The sequence below is a fragment of the Bactrocera neohumeralis genome, chromosome 6 (assembly GCF_024586455.1).
Source record: "Bactrocera neohumeralis isolate Rockhampton chromosome 6, APGP_CSIRO_Bneo_wtdbg2-racon-allhic-juicebox.fasta_v2, whole genome shotgun sequence".
Classification (NCBI taxonomy): Eukaryota; Metazoa; Arthropoda; class Insecta; order Diptera; family Tephritidae; genus Bactrocera; species Bactrocera neohumeralis.
In genome coordinates, this window is record NC_065923.1 from 76,035,023 (window position 1) to 76,057,798 (window position 22,776).

Consider the following 22,776-nt stretch of genomic DNA (forward strand, 5'->3'; position numbering starts at 1 on the left):
AAATTAAAATTAAAACTAAGGTTAGAATTAAGATTAAAATTGAAATTAAAGTCATAATTAATATAATATTACAACTAAAATTAAAATTAAATTTGGAAATAAAATAAATTTATTCAAAAATCAAAATCTCATTCAAAATTAATTAAAGAATTAACAGTGAAATTGAAATAAATATTATTTAAGAAATTTCAGATACGCAGCAATGCTTCGGAAAACACTTTGTGTTTTTTTACAAAAAGTAATCATAATTATAATGATAAATAAATTTAAAATTACAAAAAACTAAAATTAAAATTAATATTATAATGAAATTAAATTAAACTAAATTAAAATAAATTAAATTGAATTAAAATCAAAATAAAATTAACATTACAATTTTACAAGAATAAAACTAAAACTAAAATGAAATTTAAAATAAAATTAAAATGAAAAGTAAAATCAAATTTATATTTAAATTAAAAATTAAAATTGAAATCGAATTAAAAATTAAATTAGAAAAACCTTTGTGTTATAAAGATTTAAACTTTCTTTTGCAAAAAATATGTTAATTAAAATTGAAATTCAAACTGAAAATATAAGTAAATGTAAGACTTAAAAGCAAATTAAAAAGTAAAATTAAAATTATAATAAATTTTATAAAAGAATTTTACAAAACTAAATTTATAATTGATATTTAAATTAAAACTAAAGTTTAAATTTACTTGGAAATTAAAATAAAATCAAAATTTACTTGGAAATTGAAATAAAGTTAAAATTTACTTGGAAATTAAAATATTAAAATCGAATTAAAAATTAGTTTTAAAATTAATTTTAAGTTAGAAACTAAAGTAATTAAAAAATTAAATTAAAATCGAGTATTTTTAAAATTAATTTTCATTTAGATTAAATTAATTATTACTAGAAACTAAATTAATTTTATTTAACAAATTTCAGATATACATATAGCAATTTAAGAAAAAAATCTCTTTATGTTATAAAAATTTAAAGGTTCATATATAAAAAAAATGAATTTAAATAAAAAAATTAAAATTTAATTAAAAAAAATTTAATTAAAAATTGAAAATAAAATTTAAATTAAAATAATATTAAAAATTAGAATTGAGACTGAAGTTCAAATTAAAATTAAGTTTAAAATAAACGAAAATAAAAATTAAATTAATTTTTATGTAAAAAATACTTAGCAAAATTACAAAAATATGCCTTAATTTAATAGACTTTGTGTTATAAGAAGTACAGTTGCTTTTCCAACAAAATAATTTTGTGGCCTTGAACTTGTTGTTGCTTTTCTTGCCTCAGCATCTATGCGATAAATTAATCTTTTGCGCATATTTAATGCCAAAAGTAATTAAAATTACGGCAGTTACGCTTAAATACTAGCATAGACACCAATGCAAGTGCGTGTATGTAAGTGTGTGTAATAGCTAAAGTGAATTACAAATGAAAGCATTTCAGAGTGTGTTAAAATCTGCCCATTGAATGGCGTAAAAGCAGACTTCGAAGAAAATATTTTGACTTGCCTTTCAATGCACTTAGGTACGTGCTTACATATATGCTAAATATCACTACACATACATTTACAGTCTACATATGTATATACTACATTTACTTATAAACCCACAAGTATGCGCCTGCCAACCGGCTTCCTATTGCTGAAGTTTTTTTTGGCGCCTTATAACTGCATGCTAGCGCTCCCACCTGCAGTAGCGCCTGCACATATTCATGCACACACACACATTTGCCATTTCGCTTAGGCACCCACCTAAAGCACACACACATGCTGTTGCGCTGCTATGCTTGTGCGAGCATGCGTTTTCCACAAAGAGAATATAAATTTTGCAAACTTTGAAATTTAAGTGAATTGTCGGCAAAACTTTGCATACAGTTAGGCGCACAAACTGAAATTTAAATTTGCATGCAAACATTTTGCTGCGCAGTTAACAAGTTGACTTGCAAGCAAACTAAACTCGTTTGGGCTAAACGCTTTAAAAAGTGCTTAGCAATATTTTCGATTGCACAATTTTCACAAATTGTGCTTTCCTATTAAAATACTTTGCATACTTCAGTTGATATGAATATTACCATATTTTTCAAGCGTGATTATTATTTTATATTTCATAAGCTATGAATGAATATGTGTTAAATTTATATTATACGTGCTTGTTATTGTATTTGTGTATGGTCTATTTCATATGCATTAGAAACCGTATTTATCTCAGCTCTTTGCCGCAGAGTCAAGTATTACAGAAGCATTTCGCATGAACTTTTGATTTCTATTTAAATACAAGTTTATTAATGGCTTCACTGCCAACATCAACGTGTGTCCGCATTGCGGTTTCAAATGTAAAGTAGATTGCTTCCTTACCCACACGACGGCACCTTATAGCTTGTTAGCATTTAGTGAGCTTCAACATATTGTTATATTGCCACTTCTTCCACACAATTATTTCGTATGGCATTTGTGGTTTCATTGTGTTGGAAAACGCTTCCTTCTGCTTTATTTACATTCGCATTGTTGTTGCTGCCTGTAAGCTGGAAAGCAGCAGTTTCCATAGAAATGTTTATATGCGTTGCAAGTAAAGATGAGCTATTGCTTTTCTCTTGCTTGAAATTACGTTCAAATAGCTTGAATGCGTGAAATATTTCAAAGAATCACTCAGGTGATCGAATAACAAGAAAAAAATTAATTTCGTTTTCGTTCGAAGCTATAATCATAACCCACACACAGATTTATGCAAACACTTTATTGGAATTGTTCAGTTTGTATGGCAGCTATATGCTATAGTGATTCGATCTGAGCTAATTCTTCAAGGATTATACCGTTGTCTTGTGCAAGAATATACACCAAAGTGAAGATATCTTGTCACATAAAAAAGTTTTTCATACAGTACATGATTTTAAACGTTCAGTTTGTATGACAGCTATATGTTGTTGTAGTTCGATTTGAACAATTTCTTCGGAGATTGTAGCAATGCTTTGATTAATATAATCTGCAGATAATTTTGTGATGATACTTTTTCAAACAAAAAAGTTTTCCCTACAAGGACTTGAGTTTGATCGGTCAGTTTGTATGACAGGTATATGAATCCGATATGAGAAATTTCTTCAGATAATAAACCGCTGCCTTGAACAATAAATTTTGCTAAAATTGTGTGAAGATATCTTGTCAAATAAAAGAGTTGTTCATATAAGACAGGATTTTAGTCGCTCAGTTTGTATGGCAGCTATATGCTATAGTTGTATGATATCATCGGTTCGGCCAAATATACAGTTTCTGGGTGGGAAAAGGGCGTGTGCCAAATTTTAAATCGATATCTCTTAAACTGAGGTATTATTATTTCGCGTATATACGGACAGATGGACAGATGAACATGGCTGAATCAACTTAGCTTATCACACTGATTATACCATATCTAAAAAGTATATATAGTATATATGTATATATGTATTGTATATACATATATTATACGCTCTCCGACGTTTCCTTCTGGGTGTTATAAACTTCGTGGCAAACTTAATATACCAAGTTAAGTTATCAAAATTACGAATTTTTGTATCGAAGCGCTTTGGGCTTTCATTTTTCAAATGCTCCTCCAGATGTTGAAATTAAGCTTGAGTAACTTATTTGGTGAAAGCGTTGCAGCCTGATGATTGAATGCTTTTATGTTCTAAGATCTTTGGAGCTTGCATCTGTACTTCAAAAACTCTTACGGATGTTGAGTAATTAACCCAACGAAACCATTGTCAGTCTAAAGATTACTTGGTTATTTTATACAGACAGAGGGAAATGCCTACATCAACTCAGCTCATCATGCTGATCATTTACATACTATACTATATATGGTACTTTGAAGGATCTTCAACGTTTTCTTCTGGGTGTTATAGCGGTCGTGGCAAACTTAATATACTAGTTTAAGTTATAAAAACTACTTTTGCATTGATGTTTGTTAGAGAGCTTTCGAGCCTTCATTTAAATTTCGAAATCTCCCACAGAGACTGAAATGAAGCTTGAGTAATTATTCCAGTGAAAAGATTGTAAGTGTGATGATCGATTGCATGTATGTTCTTAGAGCTTTTGAGCTTTCATTTGTAGCTCAAAAGCTCTTACAGGTATTAGAATGAAGTTTGAGTAATTATTCCAGCGAAATCATTGTTAGTCTGATGATTGATTGCTTGCATGTTCTGAGAGCTTTTGAGTTTTCATTTGTGGTTCAAAAGCTCCTACAGGGATTAGAATGAAGTTTGAGTAATTATTCCAGTGAAATTATTGTTCGTCTGATGATTGATTGCTTGTATGTTCTGAGAGCTTTTAAACTTTCATTTGTAGTTCAACAGCTCCTACAGGGATTAGAATGAAATTTGAGTAATTATTCCAGTGAAATCATTGTCAGTTTGATAATTATTATGTTATTTTATACAGATAGAGGTGCATGCCTAAATCAACTTTTGAGCTTTCATTTGTAGTTCGAAAGCTCCAACAGATATTGAAATGAAGCTTGAGTAACTAATTCAGTGAAACAATTGTCAGTCTGGTGGTTAATAGATTGTATGTTTTGAGAGCTTTTTAGCTTTCGTTTGGGTTTCAAAAGCTCTAAGAGATATTGAAGTGAAGCTTGAGTAGTTTGTCCAGCAAAACCGTTGTCAGATATACATATGTCAGATTTGATGATTGATTGCTCGTATGTGTTGAGAGCTTTTGAACTTTCATTTGTTGTTCAAAAGCTTCTACTGAAGTTGAAATGAAGCCTCAGTATTAATCCAATAAAATCATTGTCAGTTTGATGATTACTGGACTGTTTTATCTGCAGATTATTTTCGTTTTGCGAGTCTAGAAAATTGCCTTCCGGTCTGCAACGGTTCAGCAGAGCTGGAAGTGCTTATATATACGTACATATATGTACATTAGGGTGATTCAAAAAAATTTTTTTTTTTTTTTTCAATTGGTACTCGCAAAAATAGGTTCCTAATTTTTTTTCATTGAGTTATAAAATTAATAAGAAATAAAGAATTTTTCCAAAAATAGTCAAATTTCAACCCTTAATATCTTTTAAACGGTTGGGTTTACGAAAAAATCATAAGAGACCATATTTTAGAGCATTCAATTTCCTACAAAACCTAATTAACAAGATACTTTTTCAAGTAGTTGGAAGCGAGATATAAATTTTTCTATCTGATAATAAGAAAAAATAGAAAACCGTTAGGCGGAGGACCTTCCCGTTACAATTAAAAACTCATATTTGGAGAGGCTTTCTTAGAGGTGTCTAGGAACCTATTTTTGCGAGTACCAATTAAAAAAAAAAAAAAAAAAAAAAAAATTTTTGAATCACCCTAATGTACATACATATATATCAGCGTCATTGTATGGTTTGTCTTAGGCGGCTAGAGTCTGGATATCTTCAGCACATCCTTAGTAAATGAGACTATCCTTTTTTTATTCCCTGAAATGCGAATTTTGAATTCTAGCAGTGATACTAATACGTCCATTAGATTTAATATCCGCCTTATCTCAACGAAGCCTAATATAAGGCATGTATGTGCGAACGAACAACTCTCCTTTCTCTTCTGGCGGGCCGCCACCTCACTCAATTCCAATGGAGCCCCTGCCTTTGCAAGTAATAAATAGCCAAAAAAGCCTAAACATATGACAAAAATAGCTGCCATTCCGCACCTGCGTTCATTGCTTAGGTTAAAACCAGCCTAAAAAGCTCCCACAACTAATGATATCACGCTATAAGCGTACAATTCAAGCCTACGACCGCCATATGATAGACATGTGAATGTCAGCGGCACCAGCAACGGCCTGAGCATCGGACGAGGCGCAACCAAACAGTTATCACTTGCGGGGCGGCGAAAATTATCAGATTCATGCTATGTATATATTTTTTTCATATGTAGTATATTTGCGTGTATGTGTGTAGCAAACGATGAACACGCGCTACCCATTAGAATACGAGTGCGGCCGCTGGCGTTGTCAGACGTTGGTGCGTCACAAGCGCCAGCGCCCAGTTGTATGTGACACATGTATGCGTGCGCTTTCCATACACCCACACACATACAGCCATATAGTCATCACTCACAAAAAATCATTACTCATACATACGCACAGAGCTACAGACACTTATACAAGAGCAAAAATCGTGTGATCCACACACCCGCTAAGTGAGGAGGTATCGCGGCGCTGCTAAAAATATTATGCAAATCAGCTTAAGGGTAGTGGTGTTAACGATGTACATACAATATGTATAGCTGCTGGCGGAAAAACGAAAAATGACAAATATCAATGCGAAACAGTCGCATAAATCACACAGCCCAACGCAAATATAATTCAATTGAAACAAAGCGAAATATTGTAACTGTTGGGCGATCGGTGAACGGCTGTTGGGCGCAGAGGCGCGAACTGACTTTGATTTGAAGTATGCCTATGATAATGATTGGTTTACCAAAAAATCATGTCTTTGACGACGAAAACTGCGCAAAGCTGCGAAAAACAGCAAAAATATTCATTAATAATAAAAAAAAATCGAAAAAATAACAAACACCAACACTATAAAAAGAAATCAGCTCGCTAAGTGTCAAAGCACGATCAGCTATAATTTACATTTATATATATATATTGATCACACAGTCTGCGACATATTTGCTGTCGTCTGGCCGCAACAACACCTTAACGGCATGCGCTGCGGCGCGACGCGCGGGTGGCGATAATATGCCGATAACCATTACTATGACAGCGCAAATATTTACTCAATACACCAGTAGCGTTTGTCGAGTAGTAAATAAATAATTAAGAAAATAAAAAGCAGTACTCATGAGAACAAATGAAATGCTTTGAAAATGTTTTACATACCCCTACATAGCTATTAATATTTGTATATAAGCGTAAATACATGTGTGTGTGTTAATAGCAATAACAATGACAATAAAAAAAACAAGAAAAGTTAGCTTCGTTTGCAACTAAGCTATAATACCCTACACTAAATAAAAGAACTTGATGGGTCAGTTTGTATGGCAGCTATATGCTATAGTAGTCCGATCTGTAAACTTGGTTCAAATATTATAGCGTGGTCTTGGATATTAATACATGTCAAGTTTCATTAAAATATCTCTTAAAATAAACGAGTTTTTCATACAAGGACTGGATTTTGTTCGATCAATTTGTATGGCAGCTATAAGCTATAGTGTTCCGATCTGAACGATTTCTTCGGATATTATATTGTTCTTCTGCGCAATAATTTGTGCCAAATTTCATGGAGATATCTTATAAAATAAAAGAGATTTTCTTGCAAGCACTGGATTTGGATTGATCCGTTTGTATGGCAGCTATATGCTAAAGTGATCCGATCTAAGCGATTTCTTAGTAGGTTGTAACATTGCCTTAGGCAATAATTTTTGAAAAATTTCGTGAAGATATCTCATGAAATAGAAAAGTTTTCTATACAAGGACTAGGCTTTGGTCGATCAGTTTGCATGAAAGCTATGTGCTTAAGCAATCCAATCTGAACAATTTATTCGGAGGTTGTGGCGTTGCCTTAAATATTAATTCGTGCCAAATTTCATGAAGATATCTCGTCAAATAAAATCTTTTTCCATACAAGAAATTGATACCGATCGTTCAATTTGTATGTTAGCTATACGCTATAGTGGTCCAATCTGAACAATTTATGCGGAGATTATATAGTTTCTTCAAACAATGACGCGTGCCAGATTTCGTGAATATATCTCGTAAAAAAAATTTTTTTCCATATAAACACTTGATTTCGATCGTTCAGTTTGTATGACAGCTATACGCTATAGTGCGTCAATATCGGCAGCTGCGACATATTAGCAGCTTCTGCGAGAGAAAAGCTCGCCTACAAAATTTCATGTCGATATCTCATAAACAGTAATCCTTTAGTTCGCGTATATGCAGACAGACAGGCGGGCAGGCAGACTCATATGTCTAAATCGACTCAGCTCATCACACTGATCATTTGCATACATATATACTTTATAAGATCTCCAAAGTTATAAACTTCGCGGCAAACTGAAAATACCATGTTCAGGGTATATATAACAAGCGAGTCGGGTAGTGGAAATATAATATGACATTAATAGTTGGTAGCGGGGTGGCCAGTTAGAGTGCTGGTAATAAAAGTAAATATCGCGTTTAATGTTTGGGGCTAAAAATAGCACAACAATGCACTCAAGTCGCTCAGTAAACGAGTGTAGACATACAGCTAGTTGTATATACAAACATACATACATGGGTACATACATATATTTGTATATGTGTCCGTTGCTGCTTTTCAATTTGCTTGCTCAGGCAATCGCTTTCAAGTGTAAACAGAGTCGTAAAGATATGACTTAGCATTTGTATATTCAACTAGCGATGTGCGATAATCATTATCGATAATCTGTTTGTACTTTTATTACACTTATTTATGCGCACATACATACATATGTAAATATATTGTAAAGTAAGTGATCGAAATTAGTAGAAAAGAGTTTACTGGCAGCTTGTTTGTCAAAATAAATTATTAAAAAATGTGTCAGCTTGATTTCTTAGCCAAACAGAGTTGCAAAAAGTTGTATGAAATTGTTTGTCGTTTCATTTTATAATCCGATTTCCACTATTCTGTCCTCGAGTTTTTGAGATATCAGTCTGAAATTCTGTACACCTGCTTTTCTTCTCAAGGAGCTACTCATTTGTTGGACTCGTCGTTATCGGACTACTACAATATATAGCTGCCATACAAATTTAACGATAGGAATCAATTCCTTGTATGGAAAACTTTTTTATTTGACAAGTTATCTTACTGAAATTTCGCACGGATTAGTATTTAAGACCACGCTATAATCTCCAAAGAAATCGTTCAGAACGAACCACTATAGCATATAGCTATCATACCTTACAACGCGCGGAGCCCATCACAATTCAGCAATGATTATATGCTTAGATTATATTCAAATCGAAGTAGTTATTTCAAATACTATTCACAACTTCAGTCATGTGTGGGTGGGCGTAAGCTAGAGCGATTTGTTATTTGCATAAAAAAATATTAATTTTGTTTCGTAAAGCATTCTTGAAAGCCTTAAGTGCTTAGAAACTTTGCAGCTGCATTTGGTAATTATCGCTATGCTAAAAATAAGCACGATCGTGCGCAGTTGTTGTTGCGCCAAGCAATAAATAAATACTAAAAATAAACTAAATATGTGTGTGTATGTAAATATATAATATATATAAAAATATGTGTATGTAAATATATAATATATATAAGGAATATAAGTATATGTACTTGCTTGCCTAGTGATTGTAAATTACGTCGAATCGCGTGCTAAATATAGCATTTAACATGAATAAATCGAGCGCGAGTGCTAATAGCGATAACTGGTTTGCAATTTTAAACATTCTTCTACTCAAAATTAATAAAACTAACAAAGAACCCGAAATGGGTAATGCATGTGTAAGCATTATTTAAATTTTATTTAATTTTCGTGATGGATCATGCGCCTGCAAAGCGTTTTTTGTTGTAACAACACCAGCAACAACTCACGAAGGGTTGTAATGGAAATATGAAAAGAAACAAAATTGTTAGCTACAGTTGAAAATAAGTATTTTCTACATGTTGGTCTCTCCAGTTGTAATAAAATATTTTCATTACCGACTTTATCGGTGTACATTTTATATAAATTACGTATTCAGCGCATATTCAACAGCAAAAGTTCTAAATTTTACTGTATAAAATATTTTAGATTCAATCAGTAAGTTGGTGAAATTACTGAATATCAAATTCAGCTGTTAATAAGTCGAATTCAGCTCACATTCTGCGGTGGCTTTTCTTTTTACTGCCTTACAAAATCATATTCAGCTTTTTCCTAACTGTATTCAGCGCAAAATCAGCTTAAATTCAGAGCCAAAGCTTCCGTTTATATAGTTAACTGAAAAGCTAAAATTCCAAATTCAACTGGATATTTTAGATGCAATCAGTTAGTGAAATTACTAAATATCAAATTCAGCTGTTAATAAGTGGTATTTAGCACACATTCAGCAGCTTCTTTGAGCTCTTACTGCTTCCTGAAGCATATCAAGACGTTATGCAGGTTTTTAACTACTTATAAATATTTTAGATTCAATAAACGTGATGAGAAATTACGAAAAATCAAATTCAGCTGTTAATAAGTGTTACTCAACGCACATTCAACAGCCTCTTTGAGCTCTTACTGATCCACAAAGCAACCAAATACCTTATTTAGCCCTTTAAATGATGAATTCAGCCCAAGTCTTCGTCTTATACAGCTGATATGCAGCTAATATTACAAATTTAACTGTATTTGAATATCTACAATTCAATCAACGAGTTTTAAAATTGCTGAACATTAAATTTAGCTGTTAATTAGTGGTATTCAGCTCGCATTCAGCAGTCACTTTGAGCTTTTATGGCTCCATTAAGCAATCAAACACATTTTTTGGCTTTCCAGAAGCTGAATTTAGCACGAATTCAGCGTTTCCTTTTTTACAACGGATATTCAGCTAACTATAATGAATAAATTTTAAATTTAATTGAATATAAATAGTAAAGAGTCAATCAACGAGTGGTGAAATTACTGATAATCAAATTCAGCCATTAATAACTAGTATTCAGTGCACATTCAGCAGCTGTTTTGGCGTTTGGCGTTGCTTGGCGTTTTTGCTGAATTCAGCGCATATTTAACGCTTTCTACTATCACCGTCTGTAACTGTAATAAATATTAATAAATTCAGCGTTGAAATGTGTGACTAAGGCCAGCGGTTATTGGGTTGTTCACAAATTACAAAAACAACCTTGTCTTCCGGAAAATGTCAGTTTAACTGTTCACATTTCGCATGTTCCAACGAAAATCTGCTATTTAGCTTGACTATGGTCTGTTTCCAAAATTTGCATACCTGCACGGATCAAAATATGCAAAAATTTTAATATCAGCTTCTGAATTTTTAGATTTCATGTACGGAGAATTAATATTGCCTGCTTTTAGGCGCATACCACACTTTCAAAATGGAACAAATTCCAAGCCTGCATGTATGTGTATTTGCAGAAACGCTCAGGGACAACATAGCATGTGTTGTATGTGTGGATATTTTGTGTGTTTTGTTTATTGCCTCGGATCTTTTCGCCACAATCGTTCAATCGTTCTGCAGGCACCCACCTTGTTACCTTGTTGTTTGTGCGGTCTACGCTTTTTCACTCATTTTTTCCAAAATGTGAACTTTCAAAAGCAAATGTAAATTTTCAATCAAATTCAACTGACAAATATTTTCTTTCTCATTCATTAAAATTTTCTCTTTATGTGACATGAAATTTCGGTAAAAAAATACACACAAATTCGCTAATTTCCAAATTCAAAAAAAAAATTGCGGGTAGGGTGTACAAAAGTAACGGCGAGCGGCAAGCAGAATCTCTACTTGTGCCAGTGTAATATGTAAAAGTTGTTTACTTGTTTCCGCACGGCAAGAAATTCACGCCCACACTACCGAGTCCTGTTGGTTAGCTGTCATGGCGGTCCTCGAGCGCAATGGCAACTTGAATATCTGGTGGTTCCCCAAGGAGTTCAGTCAGTCGCGCTACGGTGAATACCATCACAGCGGCACCAATTCGTGTACTCTAATCACGCTCATCCTGGCCGATATGGTCGCGAAAGAGGGGCGTGGATTCTATTGCCAACGTATGCAGGATTTACCGCCGCGTGCTGTAGAAATCTTTGCCGAAGGTATCAACAAGGGCAACAGCGCCTACGCACATCTGATCACCGCCAATGCGGGGGTGCCGGAGAGCGGCGGCGTTGCCCAACAAATGACGGCCAATCAAAATCTCAACATACCGGATGCGCTGAATGTGCTCAAGCGCCAGCCGCACTTTCGCTTGAAGGAGTGGTTCTTCACACACATGCAAGCCGATCCGGAACGTGAGTCGTGCCGCACCATTGCGCTGCGTCTGCTGCAGGCGGTCAATACCGGTTTGCAGCAGTTTCGGCAGGCGGGCAAGGCCAATGAGCATTTCCTCTTCGCTGCAATGATTTCCGACAATCGCACCGTTCTATTTGTTATCGAATTTCCGGCGAACCTGATCACCTTCTTCGATTCGCATCAGCATGGACGTGACGCGGGTGCTGTGGTGGCGCAGTGCAACATCCGCGACATGTACGACATGATGAATTGGTTCGTGAATATGAATCACGATGTCTACTCCAGTCAACCGCACATTTATGAGGTCTCTTTTCTATTACCCGATCCAACGGGTTTGCCAACGCCTTCAAAGGTCGAGAAATGCGAGGTAACACAATTAAAGAATAATATGTCGCTGGCGAAGAAAATGCAGAAGAAATGAAACGTGCGCAATGTAGCCGTATGCTGTGCGGTGCGGACCTCTGGAGCTAAATATTCACTGTGCATATTGTGTTGGCCGTACGTTACACCAGCCTGCTGCAAAAATTGTCAAGTGCAAATGTTTATTGAAAGTCGAAAATGAAAATCGCAAAAATGCAAATGTCTTGTAAACTCGGTCTTTATTATACTAATTTCTCGAACTCACAGCTATTTCGATACAAATAAACAAACTATCCATCACCGCAGTGCGTTAGTGTTTTCGTTTTTGTATGTGGATGGGGTGTTAAGTCGAAAGGATTTTTTATTTGCATATAATTTGTATTAGCTTTCACTTTATGCTTTTCAGCAGCTTCTTTAGACGCTTACTGCTTCACAAAGTGTATGAAAACAGTATACAAATTTTTGCTGACATTCAACGAGGACTGAAATTATAGAAGATCAAATTCAGCTGTTTATAAATGGTATTCAGCACACATTCAGCAGCTCTTTGCATTCTTATTACTGCAGAAAGCATATGAAAACTTTGCTCAGCTTTTTACTAACTGAATTCAGCGCTTCCTTTTAGACAGCAGATATATATATTTGATTTTTAACTGCATATAAATATTCTAGGTCCAATCAGTGTATTGCGAAATTACTAAAAATCAAATTCAGCTATTAACAAGTAGTATTCAGCGCACATCCGCAGTTGCTTTGCACTCTTACTGCATCTGAAAGCATACTAAAATCTTATTCAGCTTTGTAAAAACCCAATTCAGCGCAAATTCAGAGTTTCTTTTTATATAGTAGAGCCTAAATTTCAAACTTAATTGCATTTGAATATCTTTGATTCTATCAACAAATATGTAAAATTACTGAAAAAAAATTCAGCTGTTAACAAGTGGTATTCAGCACACATTCTGCAGTTGTTTTGAAGTCTTTCTACGTCATAAAGCATAAGAAAATTGTGTGAAATTAATATTCAGCCGTTAATAAGTGATATTCAGAACTCATTCACCAGCTTGAGCACATGAGTTTAGCGCAAATTTAATACAATTTTTTCACCTTAGTTTCAAGTTTGTCATAAAGCTATGAAAGTGAAGTTGAGAGCTCTTGCAAGCTTTGTCCGATGAAATATGTATTAGCGGCACACGATCGGGGCATTATTAGTGCTTGAAGAAGTGTGATAATGCCGAAAGTGGTTGCTTTAAGGTTGTAAATGTGCTTCTAGTGCTATTAAGAGCTTAGCTAGCCGTATGTATGTATGTATTAACCTCACACACGTGCCTGCCATACTTCAAGAATAATATTACATTACGACATTTACACTTTTGCTCTTAGAAGCCTTTGCAAATTAATTTTGATGATTATAGGATTAAATACATATCAGTTCAGAGGGCGTTTACACACATATGAAACGTGTAATTATGTAACTGCGCCAAAAACGATACATAATGAATATTAATTACTAATGTTTCCCATCACATGTATCAAAAGCATTTAATTAATATGCGCAAGTATTTTGCAGATTACATAAATCCATTATTTTGTACACACACATATGTATAAACACATTTTAGACAGTACTTGGCGCTAAAAGAAACACATATACACACATACTTCTATGTTTACATTGATACACATGTAATTTTAGTTGTGTGAAAACCTAAATTTACATTCCGCTTAATTAAATTACATAATAAAAGTATCCGTAGGCATTACACATACATAACTACACCTAACTAGTATGTGTATATGAATTTAATTGACGAAAATTGAAGAAGCCGTTACAAGTTAATAGAAGCACCACTTTCGACAATCAAATCAAATCAATTACAATTATTTAGATTACGACAAATTTAATTAAAAGTCATTCGAATTGATTTGTTATTATTAGTGGTTTCTTATATTTTCTTCTCACCAACTAATTTAGTTATATAACAAGTATGGAAGGGTTGGAATGGTTACTTTACATTGAAATTTGACTCTGCGACCTGTGGTCGTATTGGTATTGTGCCGTCTCCTGTTATCACAATACGTTTAACCCAGTCAAATCAAAGAGGCTTAGTAAAGTCCCTGGGTTATTGGTTGTAATGTGTGTTCTATCATCGTATTTATTTCTCCGCTAGCCTGACTCCTTCTTTTTGCGATTGCCGGGCAATATTAGAATATTATTATATGCTCTTATGTTTTTGCAATTTGATCACAAAGGGAACACAGATCCTTGGAGCAGTACCCTAATCTGTGCGGATGACACCACAGCCTTCAGTGACCTGTATCAAAACCTACAAGCTGCCTTGATTTGTTTCTGAGAAGAGTGATTAGTTTCTTGAATCATTTTGTATCAAACTATCCCTGAAAAAGCTTGCCTGTTCAATCCCAGGCACTAGTTGTCAGTAGCCTTTGCTACTGGCCCTTTCCTTTTTCCGCATCTTTTTTTTTTAGAGTGTGGGATCCCACAGCTTCTTCCTCTATGGGCAGAGATCCACTTTAGGGATCCGTGTAAGTAAGATATCGTTTTTAGTGGCAACCCTGCTAAGTATTTTTATGCACTTCAGTAACATTTTTGATTTGATTTTAACGTACCAGATTGGCTGAAGTGTCGATTGGTTACCACTGAGCATGACAATTTTCTCCTCGTGACAGTTTTTTTCCAAATTATTCTTCACATATCTCTTAATAGAGCTCAGCTTGACAAATAATTGGAAACCTGTCCATGTCCACTGATAATTTGGTACGTAGAATGCCTGATTTGCAGCTCTATGTTCTACCAGCTAGGCGTTGTCACAACATTAATGCTTTGGTGGCTTTCGAAATCATGGAGTTCACGTGCTTCTTCCACTTCCACCTCATTGAGCGTCTGAGTTCTCAGGGATGGAAGAGTTATCCATCTTGAGAAAATAATTATGACCGTTTTTGATGGGTTTTTGTTAATCCCAACTTTCACGCACCCGTTTTTAGCTAGATGTCACGCAAAGTTCTCTCAAAATCATGTAATGACAATATTATTCACGGCAGCGGATGCCCTTTGAAGTTAGCAAATTCAGTAGCTCATTTACAACTAAAGCAACAGTCTAAAGCAAAGGTGACAGCACTTTTCCCTGGGGGCATCCCTTTGTCGTTCCAAGTTAGATGCTGATTGATTTAGTGATTCTCGTTCTGCGAACCGCTTGCGTCCACCAAGCTTCAAAATTAGTACCATTTCTCCGTTCACAAAAGCATCCTCAAAGATGGTTCAAAGCAGTGTCCGTACCTACCCGCTCAGTATGGGTTCTGGTCGGATGGAGGGCAGTTGTTCTGATGTGTTTATCAACTAGCTCTTCCTACTCTGTAGGAAGGCTAATCGGCCTGTATGACCTCAATTGTCCAGCTGTTTACAATACACCTTAGAACTAACCATGGTATTGTCGGGCATCAGCTCAAAATAAACGATTCCTTTGAAATGCCACCAAACGGAAAGCATAACCTTTTTTAGTGACTATCGGGCTTTGAAGTTGTTTGAGCTGCTTCATCCTTTTTAGACAATATTCTCTAGCGCTTTACATTCCTGTAAAAATCACACTATTCCTAGCCGGTAACAAAAATGCATCACTTCTTTGACGTTTGATAAGCAAATAAAAGTCTGTAATGCGACGAAGCTAATTTCGTTCCGTAAGAAAATGAGGGATTCATAGGTGAAGTGAAGCTTCGAAATTAATCCTAGACGTCTAATGTGCTTCTGAACTGTCGCATTAAAGAAATTTAATCTTTCAGCAATCTCTCGTGTTAGTATTCGACCATTTGCATTGATCACCAACTTTATTTTATTCACATCGGCTTCAAGAGGTCTTCCAAGACGGGATGCATCCTCAAGTTCGAAATTGGCGGAACGAAATTTTGCAAACCAGTTTCGGCATTGGTGTTCGGTTATTGTACGAAGAAGATGTCATACATATCACATAGTTTTCGCCATGCTTGAACCGAAGTTCGTTGAATGAGTCAAGTCTGTAATTTACCTCGAAAAAATATCAACATAAAGTCAACTGTTTTCATCAAACAAAATCACTTAGTGAGCGACCCAATATAATACTAGAGCTACCTGTTGCGTGAGTATAAAAATAGCAATTTAGTTCACAAAATCGGGAAGATGTATACGCTTAATGTTTGTAAACGAAATGCGCCTCAAAAGTTAACTATGAATCATGAAAGTGCACGAAATTAGTTTTTTTGTCACCGTTTTTTTGTTTCGCATTTGAAATTAATTACTGATTGTTGAATCAAACACTAATTACCGTAAACACACGTCCTCTAAGTACCGCAAGTATATTATGTGCAACGTCACTAATTACTGCAGACTCGCTTTGACTTCGTATGGCTGGAGCCACACGCACATGGCTTCCGGTTTATTGGATGCGGAGCGGTGCTGTGCTTTTTTGTTGCTAATTATGCATACGAACCCGGCTTGGCAACAGGCGCTTAGCTGACTCATAGCTTCTGACAGGTCATGTGATTTGAAAAAAATATATTTGTTTATGTTTGTGTGCGTACATAGGCAACAAAAGAACTAGTTCCATTAAAATTTTCTTTGGAGCTGTGCTTTGACGTTAGTTCATCATACAGGTATCCACAGGGAAGTTGACTGCTCCTGTGACACTTATGAAAAGGAGCACCCTTAAGACTTTCTTTTTGAACATTTTTCAATATTTTTTATTTTTAGTCTTCAATTATCTAACCATTTGTATATTTATATCATCAAATAATTTTCTTATAATTTTTCTTTTAATTTCAGAGCAAAAAATTCTTCCTCATAGGTGTCGCGCTGATCGGCCCCGGCCTAAGGGGCCATGACGCGTTGGCCCTTTCATTATTTATTATTGCTCTCGGTGGCAGTATTCTGTGTACCGGGTGTCATAGCGTTGCGCGACGAACAAAATAGGACCATACTCAATGTTGGCTATCTAACAGCCATTACCGGTGAGCTAATGGACAAGCAGGGTCTGGCCATTTCAGGTGCACTGACAATGGCTTTAGATGAGGTATTAGCCAATACATTACAACCCATTGCCTCAAAATACATACAATTAATAACTACTTAAACGTTTTGCAGATCAACGACGATGCCAACTTGCTGCCGAATGTCAAGTTGCAGCTGCGCTGGAATGACACCAAAGGTGACACAGTGACTGCTACCAAAGCCATAACCGAGATGATATGCGATGGCATTGTGACGATATTCGGTCCGGAGGGTCATTGCTATGTGGAGGCTATTGTATCGCAAAGTCGTAACATTCCAATGATATCATACGTAAGTCTATCTAACATTTTTATTCTCTGAACTGCATATATGCAGCTACCATAAAAACTGAGATCAAAATCAATAAAAAGATCTTTTTTATACCATTTTAAGCATAAAAAATACAGCATGTGTAGGGAATTTTAGTTTCTGTGCAGCCAAAGTTAACGTTTGCTTACTCTTTTTTCATTTGATTTCTGTTATCTTCAGCCTTATATAGGGTATTTATTGATATTTTACAAAAGAAATAATATGTAATTCATAAAAAGTTGCGCTGAATTGCATTAAACGTTTGTATAAATTTCTTCACTTCTGTTATTATAACGGTGCTGTATTAATTTGGCAGAGAATATTATCTCCAAGGAAATTGTTATGATCAGAAATCTAAATTCCTTGTTTGGGTACAATCTACAAAAAAAACTCTCAATCTGCTAATGTTTTAAATACGTTAGCTTTGCGTCTGTGCTTGCTGCATGTGATTTCTTGCTCAGCGCCAGCTAACAAGTATCCATGTTTTAGCATGTGACATGTCCTTGCCTTTGCGCTAGGTGCCTGATTCACGCACGATATATGACTATCTGCATATACATATGTAAGGGTATGTGCAAGTATGTATGTATATATGCGCTTGTGGTGGTATCTTTTTCAATTATGCAAATGTCACCGGCTCTGCGTAGACGTTGTACGCTGAAGGCACACCGGAAGGCACATAAATGTAAAGTTTCCTTGTTTCCGCCCAACACAGTGTCGAGACTCGTCGTGGGCGTGCGACGTGTGTGTGTGTTGGTTGGCGCTGTGACATACTTGATAGCAGGTGTGCCTGACAGTATGTAGACAAATTTACATTAAATTATCCCTGAAAATGCATGTAAATGTGGAAAAGAGTTTACAAAATGAAGACAAGTGCGGTCTAATAGAAATTGTGAGAGGCAAAAAGTGTGGAAAGTGTGGAAAGTGTGTAACGAGCGCAACATGTTGGAGACTTGAGTATGAATTATTTTTAGATTATGTGCAGTTAGCAATTGAATTTGCAAAATTTACATGCTTGCTAGTGTAGTCTTTGCTTTTGTAATGAGGTAAATGGGTTTAAAATTTGTATTTGCCGGTCGTTTATTATTGGATGCTATTTTTCAGTAACCTTGACGTTTTGTGACTGTGTCTACGGCAATAAAGAAGAAGCTTTTTGTATTAACATGTGTGATTGAGTAAAAATATGTAATATTCAATGCAGCGGTCCGCCCGTTATTTAACAGTCAATTTAGCATAAAAATCGTGGACACCAAACCGTCTAAATGGTTCGTATCATTTGCGGATTCCTTTGTAGTTGACTTGTATGTAAATAGTGTTGAGATAATGTGCTAGAAAAATAGAAAAAAATAGCTCATCATATTTCATAGCAGGACGACACGAGGATATATGTATACATGCATATATACAACTTTACATATACATATATGTAAATTGGACAAGTGTAATAGAAAGTCACTTGAACTGATTTCAGTTTTCTGATGTTTTTTCCTTTTTGACTTTCCTTTCAGCTTCTTTTAAGTTAGAGTTTTTGGCCTTTTAATCAAATTAAAAGCAAAACCAAATTATCGCCCTTATTACATTAAGATGGTTTGCTTTTGTACTTTAGCCAAACCGGAATGGATGATTTTGGTATTCACTTCTCTCAAGTACATATATGATAAAAAGAACACTGAAAAGTGTTTGTATGCAAAAAAAATGTAATCAAAGTACAATTTTCGGTCAAAGAGAAAGAGTTCACACTTACACTCAAGCACAGCTATGACCTCAAATAGCAGAAAGTACAGGGTAGCGCATAAATCCTGCTACAAACACAGACAGTAATAGCTTTTTTTAATCAAGACAAGCCATTTTTTTATCATATACTCTTCTTTTTTATTGGCGTAGACACCGCTTATACGGTTTTGGCCGAGTTTACAACCGCATGCCAGTCGGTCTTCCTTTTCGCTGTTTGGCGCCAATTGGAGAGTGGAAGTGTAGCCAAGTCCTTATCCACCTGGTATTTCCAATGGAATAGAGGTCTTCCTCTTCCTCTGCTTTCCTCGGCGGGTACTGCGTCGAATACTCTCACAGCTGGAGTGTTTTCATCCATCCGAACAACATGACCTTGACAGCCGCTGCCTCTTAATTCGCTTAACTATGTCAATGACTGCGATACTCGCCGTTGTCAATGCGCAATGGACCATAAATCTCCCTCAAAACTTTTCTCTCGAACACTCTTAGGGCCGAATCATCAGTTGACGTCTTTGTCCATACCTCTGCACCATATAGCAGAACGGAGATGATGAGTGACTTGTAGAATTTTGTTTTTGTTTTTCGAGAATGGACTTTACTTCTCAATTGCCTACTCAGCCCAAAGTAGCACATGTTGGCAAGAGTTATTCTGCTGGTTCCAGAATAGACGAAATTATCTACTTCTTCGAAGTAATGACCGTCAACAGTGACTTGGGTGCCAAGTCACGAGTGCGATGACTAGTTGTTTGTTTGACAGGAGATACTTCGTCTTGTCTACCTTATTCAGTCTGGAGAAAGCGGAACTAACGATGCGATAGTTAAGGCCAATGATATCAATATCATCGGCGTATGATGCGGATTGTGGCTACACATTCATTCATCGGGGCATCTCACACCGCATTTACGCTCCTTTATATGCAGTAATTACCACAAGGACCTAATCATCTCATTCTTTTTCCGCCCATTGCACTTCTTGCACGGCTGTGATGTCAGCCTTTACTCTTAAGAAGACATCAACCAGCTGGGCATCGGCATCTTCCCAATTAAGGGACCGGACATTCCAAGTGTAGGCCCTTAAATCGTAATCCTTTATGCGTTTGCAGTGGTCATCATCGAAAGGGATGTATCTCACCCGAGGCTGCTTTCTTCTTTTCATTGGGGATGTTTTTTGTGTGGCGGATACCAAACCCAGTACACAAATTTGGGGAGTGATTTTTCGCCTTCTCAGTTCAACTCGCTTTCAAACGGATGTTCCTTGACTACCCAGAGGATACTTGGTCTAAGACCAGGGAATCGTGAACTGGTTTACCTGTAGGTAAAAGAATCGTTTCTGGTCACTCCAAAGTAAATGGCGATCAAAGAACTTTCCTTGCGTGAACTTTTCACATAGCTCCATCTTCTACGTATGGGATATAAGAAGATTAATTTATACCAAATTTTGTGAAAGAAACTTTTTTGTTCGAGATAAATATAAAAAGAACCAAAAACTTGGATATTTGTATTTTTCACATAAATTTTGAGGTTATGTGAAAATGTGTACACACAAAAGTTGTAGATATTTTCATATAACTTTTTTCTATAGGACTGGTAGTTTTGCCGGAAATCGAGCTAAGCCTTTTTAACCCTAAACTTTTCACGATTTCCCTATCCTCTTCCCGCTCTAAGTCGCCCGTAAATTATTTTTTCTTTCTGTTTAGTTATTTTTACTTTCATTTCCAGTGGATTTCAGCCTACTGTGGATTTTTTTTAGCTTGTACAATTTTCAAAAGCTGCTGCTGCATTGGTCTAGATATGTAAATGCGTTATAAAAAATTCTAAGCTCGCACTTATCCTGATTTGTTTTCCCGCTTTAGCAAATTTGTTTTCTTTTTTCGTTATTATTCGCTACAAATATATTTAATGTTATTTTATTCGCATTAAGCACTAATAATTATGCATAGCTCATTTGAATAAATATGTTCTCTTTTTCCTTGCAGAAATGTGCTGAATACAGAGCATCCGCCATACCGACATTCGCGCGCACAGAGCCGCCAGACACGCAGGTAAGCCGTTCTAACAGCCATCAGGGCGCAAAATAGGAAAGCTTCCATCTAACCCGCCGCAGACTGCGCGTCAACGCTAATCGAGATTAGCGCGTGAACGCAGCCAACAACGAAAACTAGTTAACTGCCATCGCACGTGTCGCTCAAACATGCGGCTTTTAGGCGCAAGAGCCAGTTTAAAAAAAATAATACGCTTAAAAATACATAACTTTGCGTTATTGCGCCAGTCATTCGCTATTTTCCGCTGCTGGTCGTCAGGCGTCCAGCTGTTGAACGCAGTTGCTTAGCAAGCAGCCGTGCAAGCACTTGTGGCATGCTACGTGTCCTACACAATATTCCGCCAAGCTTATCGGCACAAAATAGAGGTAGGTGTTGGCTCAGCCTTCGAGTGCATAGCCGTACATTTATAGCTGTGAGGCTGTGCACTTTCTGCGACTGTCTTGATGAGAAATTCATAATTGCTGCTCAAGCAATGCAAAGCGCGTCTGGCAATTCGTCACCTGCCTGTCAACGCAACGTGAAGCTTTTAGCTGTTGTTTTTTTGTTGACGACAAACATTCGCACTTATATATAGTTTTTCTAATCTGTTTATTTTAAAATTGCTTAAATTTAGTGACATTAAGCCAGATTCCAGCAGCTCAATTAGTAAAACAGCCTTCAGAAATGAAGTGGTTTCCATTCAAGAAATTAATGTTGATTGCTCTTGTATAACAGCTATATGCTATGGTGGTCCGATTTGAAAAATTTCTTCAGATATAGCAGCACTGTTTTAGACAGTAAACCATACAAAGACAAAATTTCGGGAAGATATCTCGTCAACCAAAAAAGTTTTCTTTACAAAGTCTTGATTTCGAACGGTCATATTGTATGGTAGCTATGTGTTATAGGACTCCGATCTGGAAAATTGCTACATATATTGCTGCGCTGCCTTAGGCAGTAAGCAATGTCAAATTTCAGGTAGATATCTCGTCAACAAAAGAATGTTTCCATACAAAGACTTGAGTTTGATCAGTCAGTTTGTATGGTTCAGCTATATGCTATAGTAGTCTGATCTGAAAAATTCTTCAGATATGGCAGAGCTGCCTTAAGCAGTAAACCATGCCAAAATTTCTGGAAGACATCTCGTCAATGAAAAATATTTTCCATCCAAACGCTTGATTTTGATCGTTCAGTTTTTATGGCAGCTATATGCTGAAGTTGTCCAAAATCAACAGCTCCAACAAATGAGCACCTTCTTTAGGTTAAATGGACATGTGGAAAATTTCAGAGCGTTAACTCAAAAACTGAGGTACCAGTTTGCGTAGAAATATAATACTTAATACATCCTGTTCAAGGCATTAAAATCGCGAACAGACTGCTTTAAATACCAAAGTTACATACATATA

At 35.8% G+C, this 22,776-nt stretch overlaps 2 protein-coding genes across 2 annotated transcripts in view; both read left to right on the forward strand.

The window, feature by feature from the left end:
- The window catches only part of LOC126762107 (receptor-type guanylate cyclase Gyc76C-like), a 122,649-nt gene that overhangs the window by 84,780 nt on the left and 15,093 nt on the right, over nucleotides 1-22,776 (forward strand). The window contains exons 4-6 of the mRNA XM_050478623.1: nucleotides 17,085-17,331; nucleotides 17,403-17,600; nucleotides 21,326-21,391. Coding sequence (XP_050334580.1) covers nucleotides 17,140-17,331; nucleotides 17,403-17,600; nucleotides 21,326-21,391 — 456 coding nt within the window. The 5' untranslated portion in view covers nucleotides 17,085-17,139. The remainder of the gene's footprint in view (nucleotides 1-17,084; nucleotides 17,332-17,402; nucleotides 17,601-21,325; nucleotides 21,392-22,776) is intronic.
- LOC126762117 (uncharacterized) lies at nucleotides 11,224-12,576 on the forward strand. The gene has a single exon (XM_050478641.1). The coding sequence runs from the start codon at nucleotides 11,508-11,510 to the stop codon at nucleotides 12,336-12,338; it is 831 nt and encodes a 276-aa protein (XP_050334598.1). The 5' UTR covers nucleotides 11,224-11,507; the 3' UTR covers nucleotides 12,339-12,576.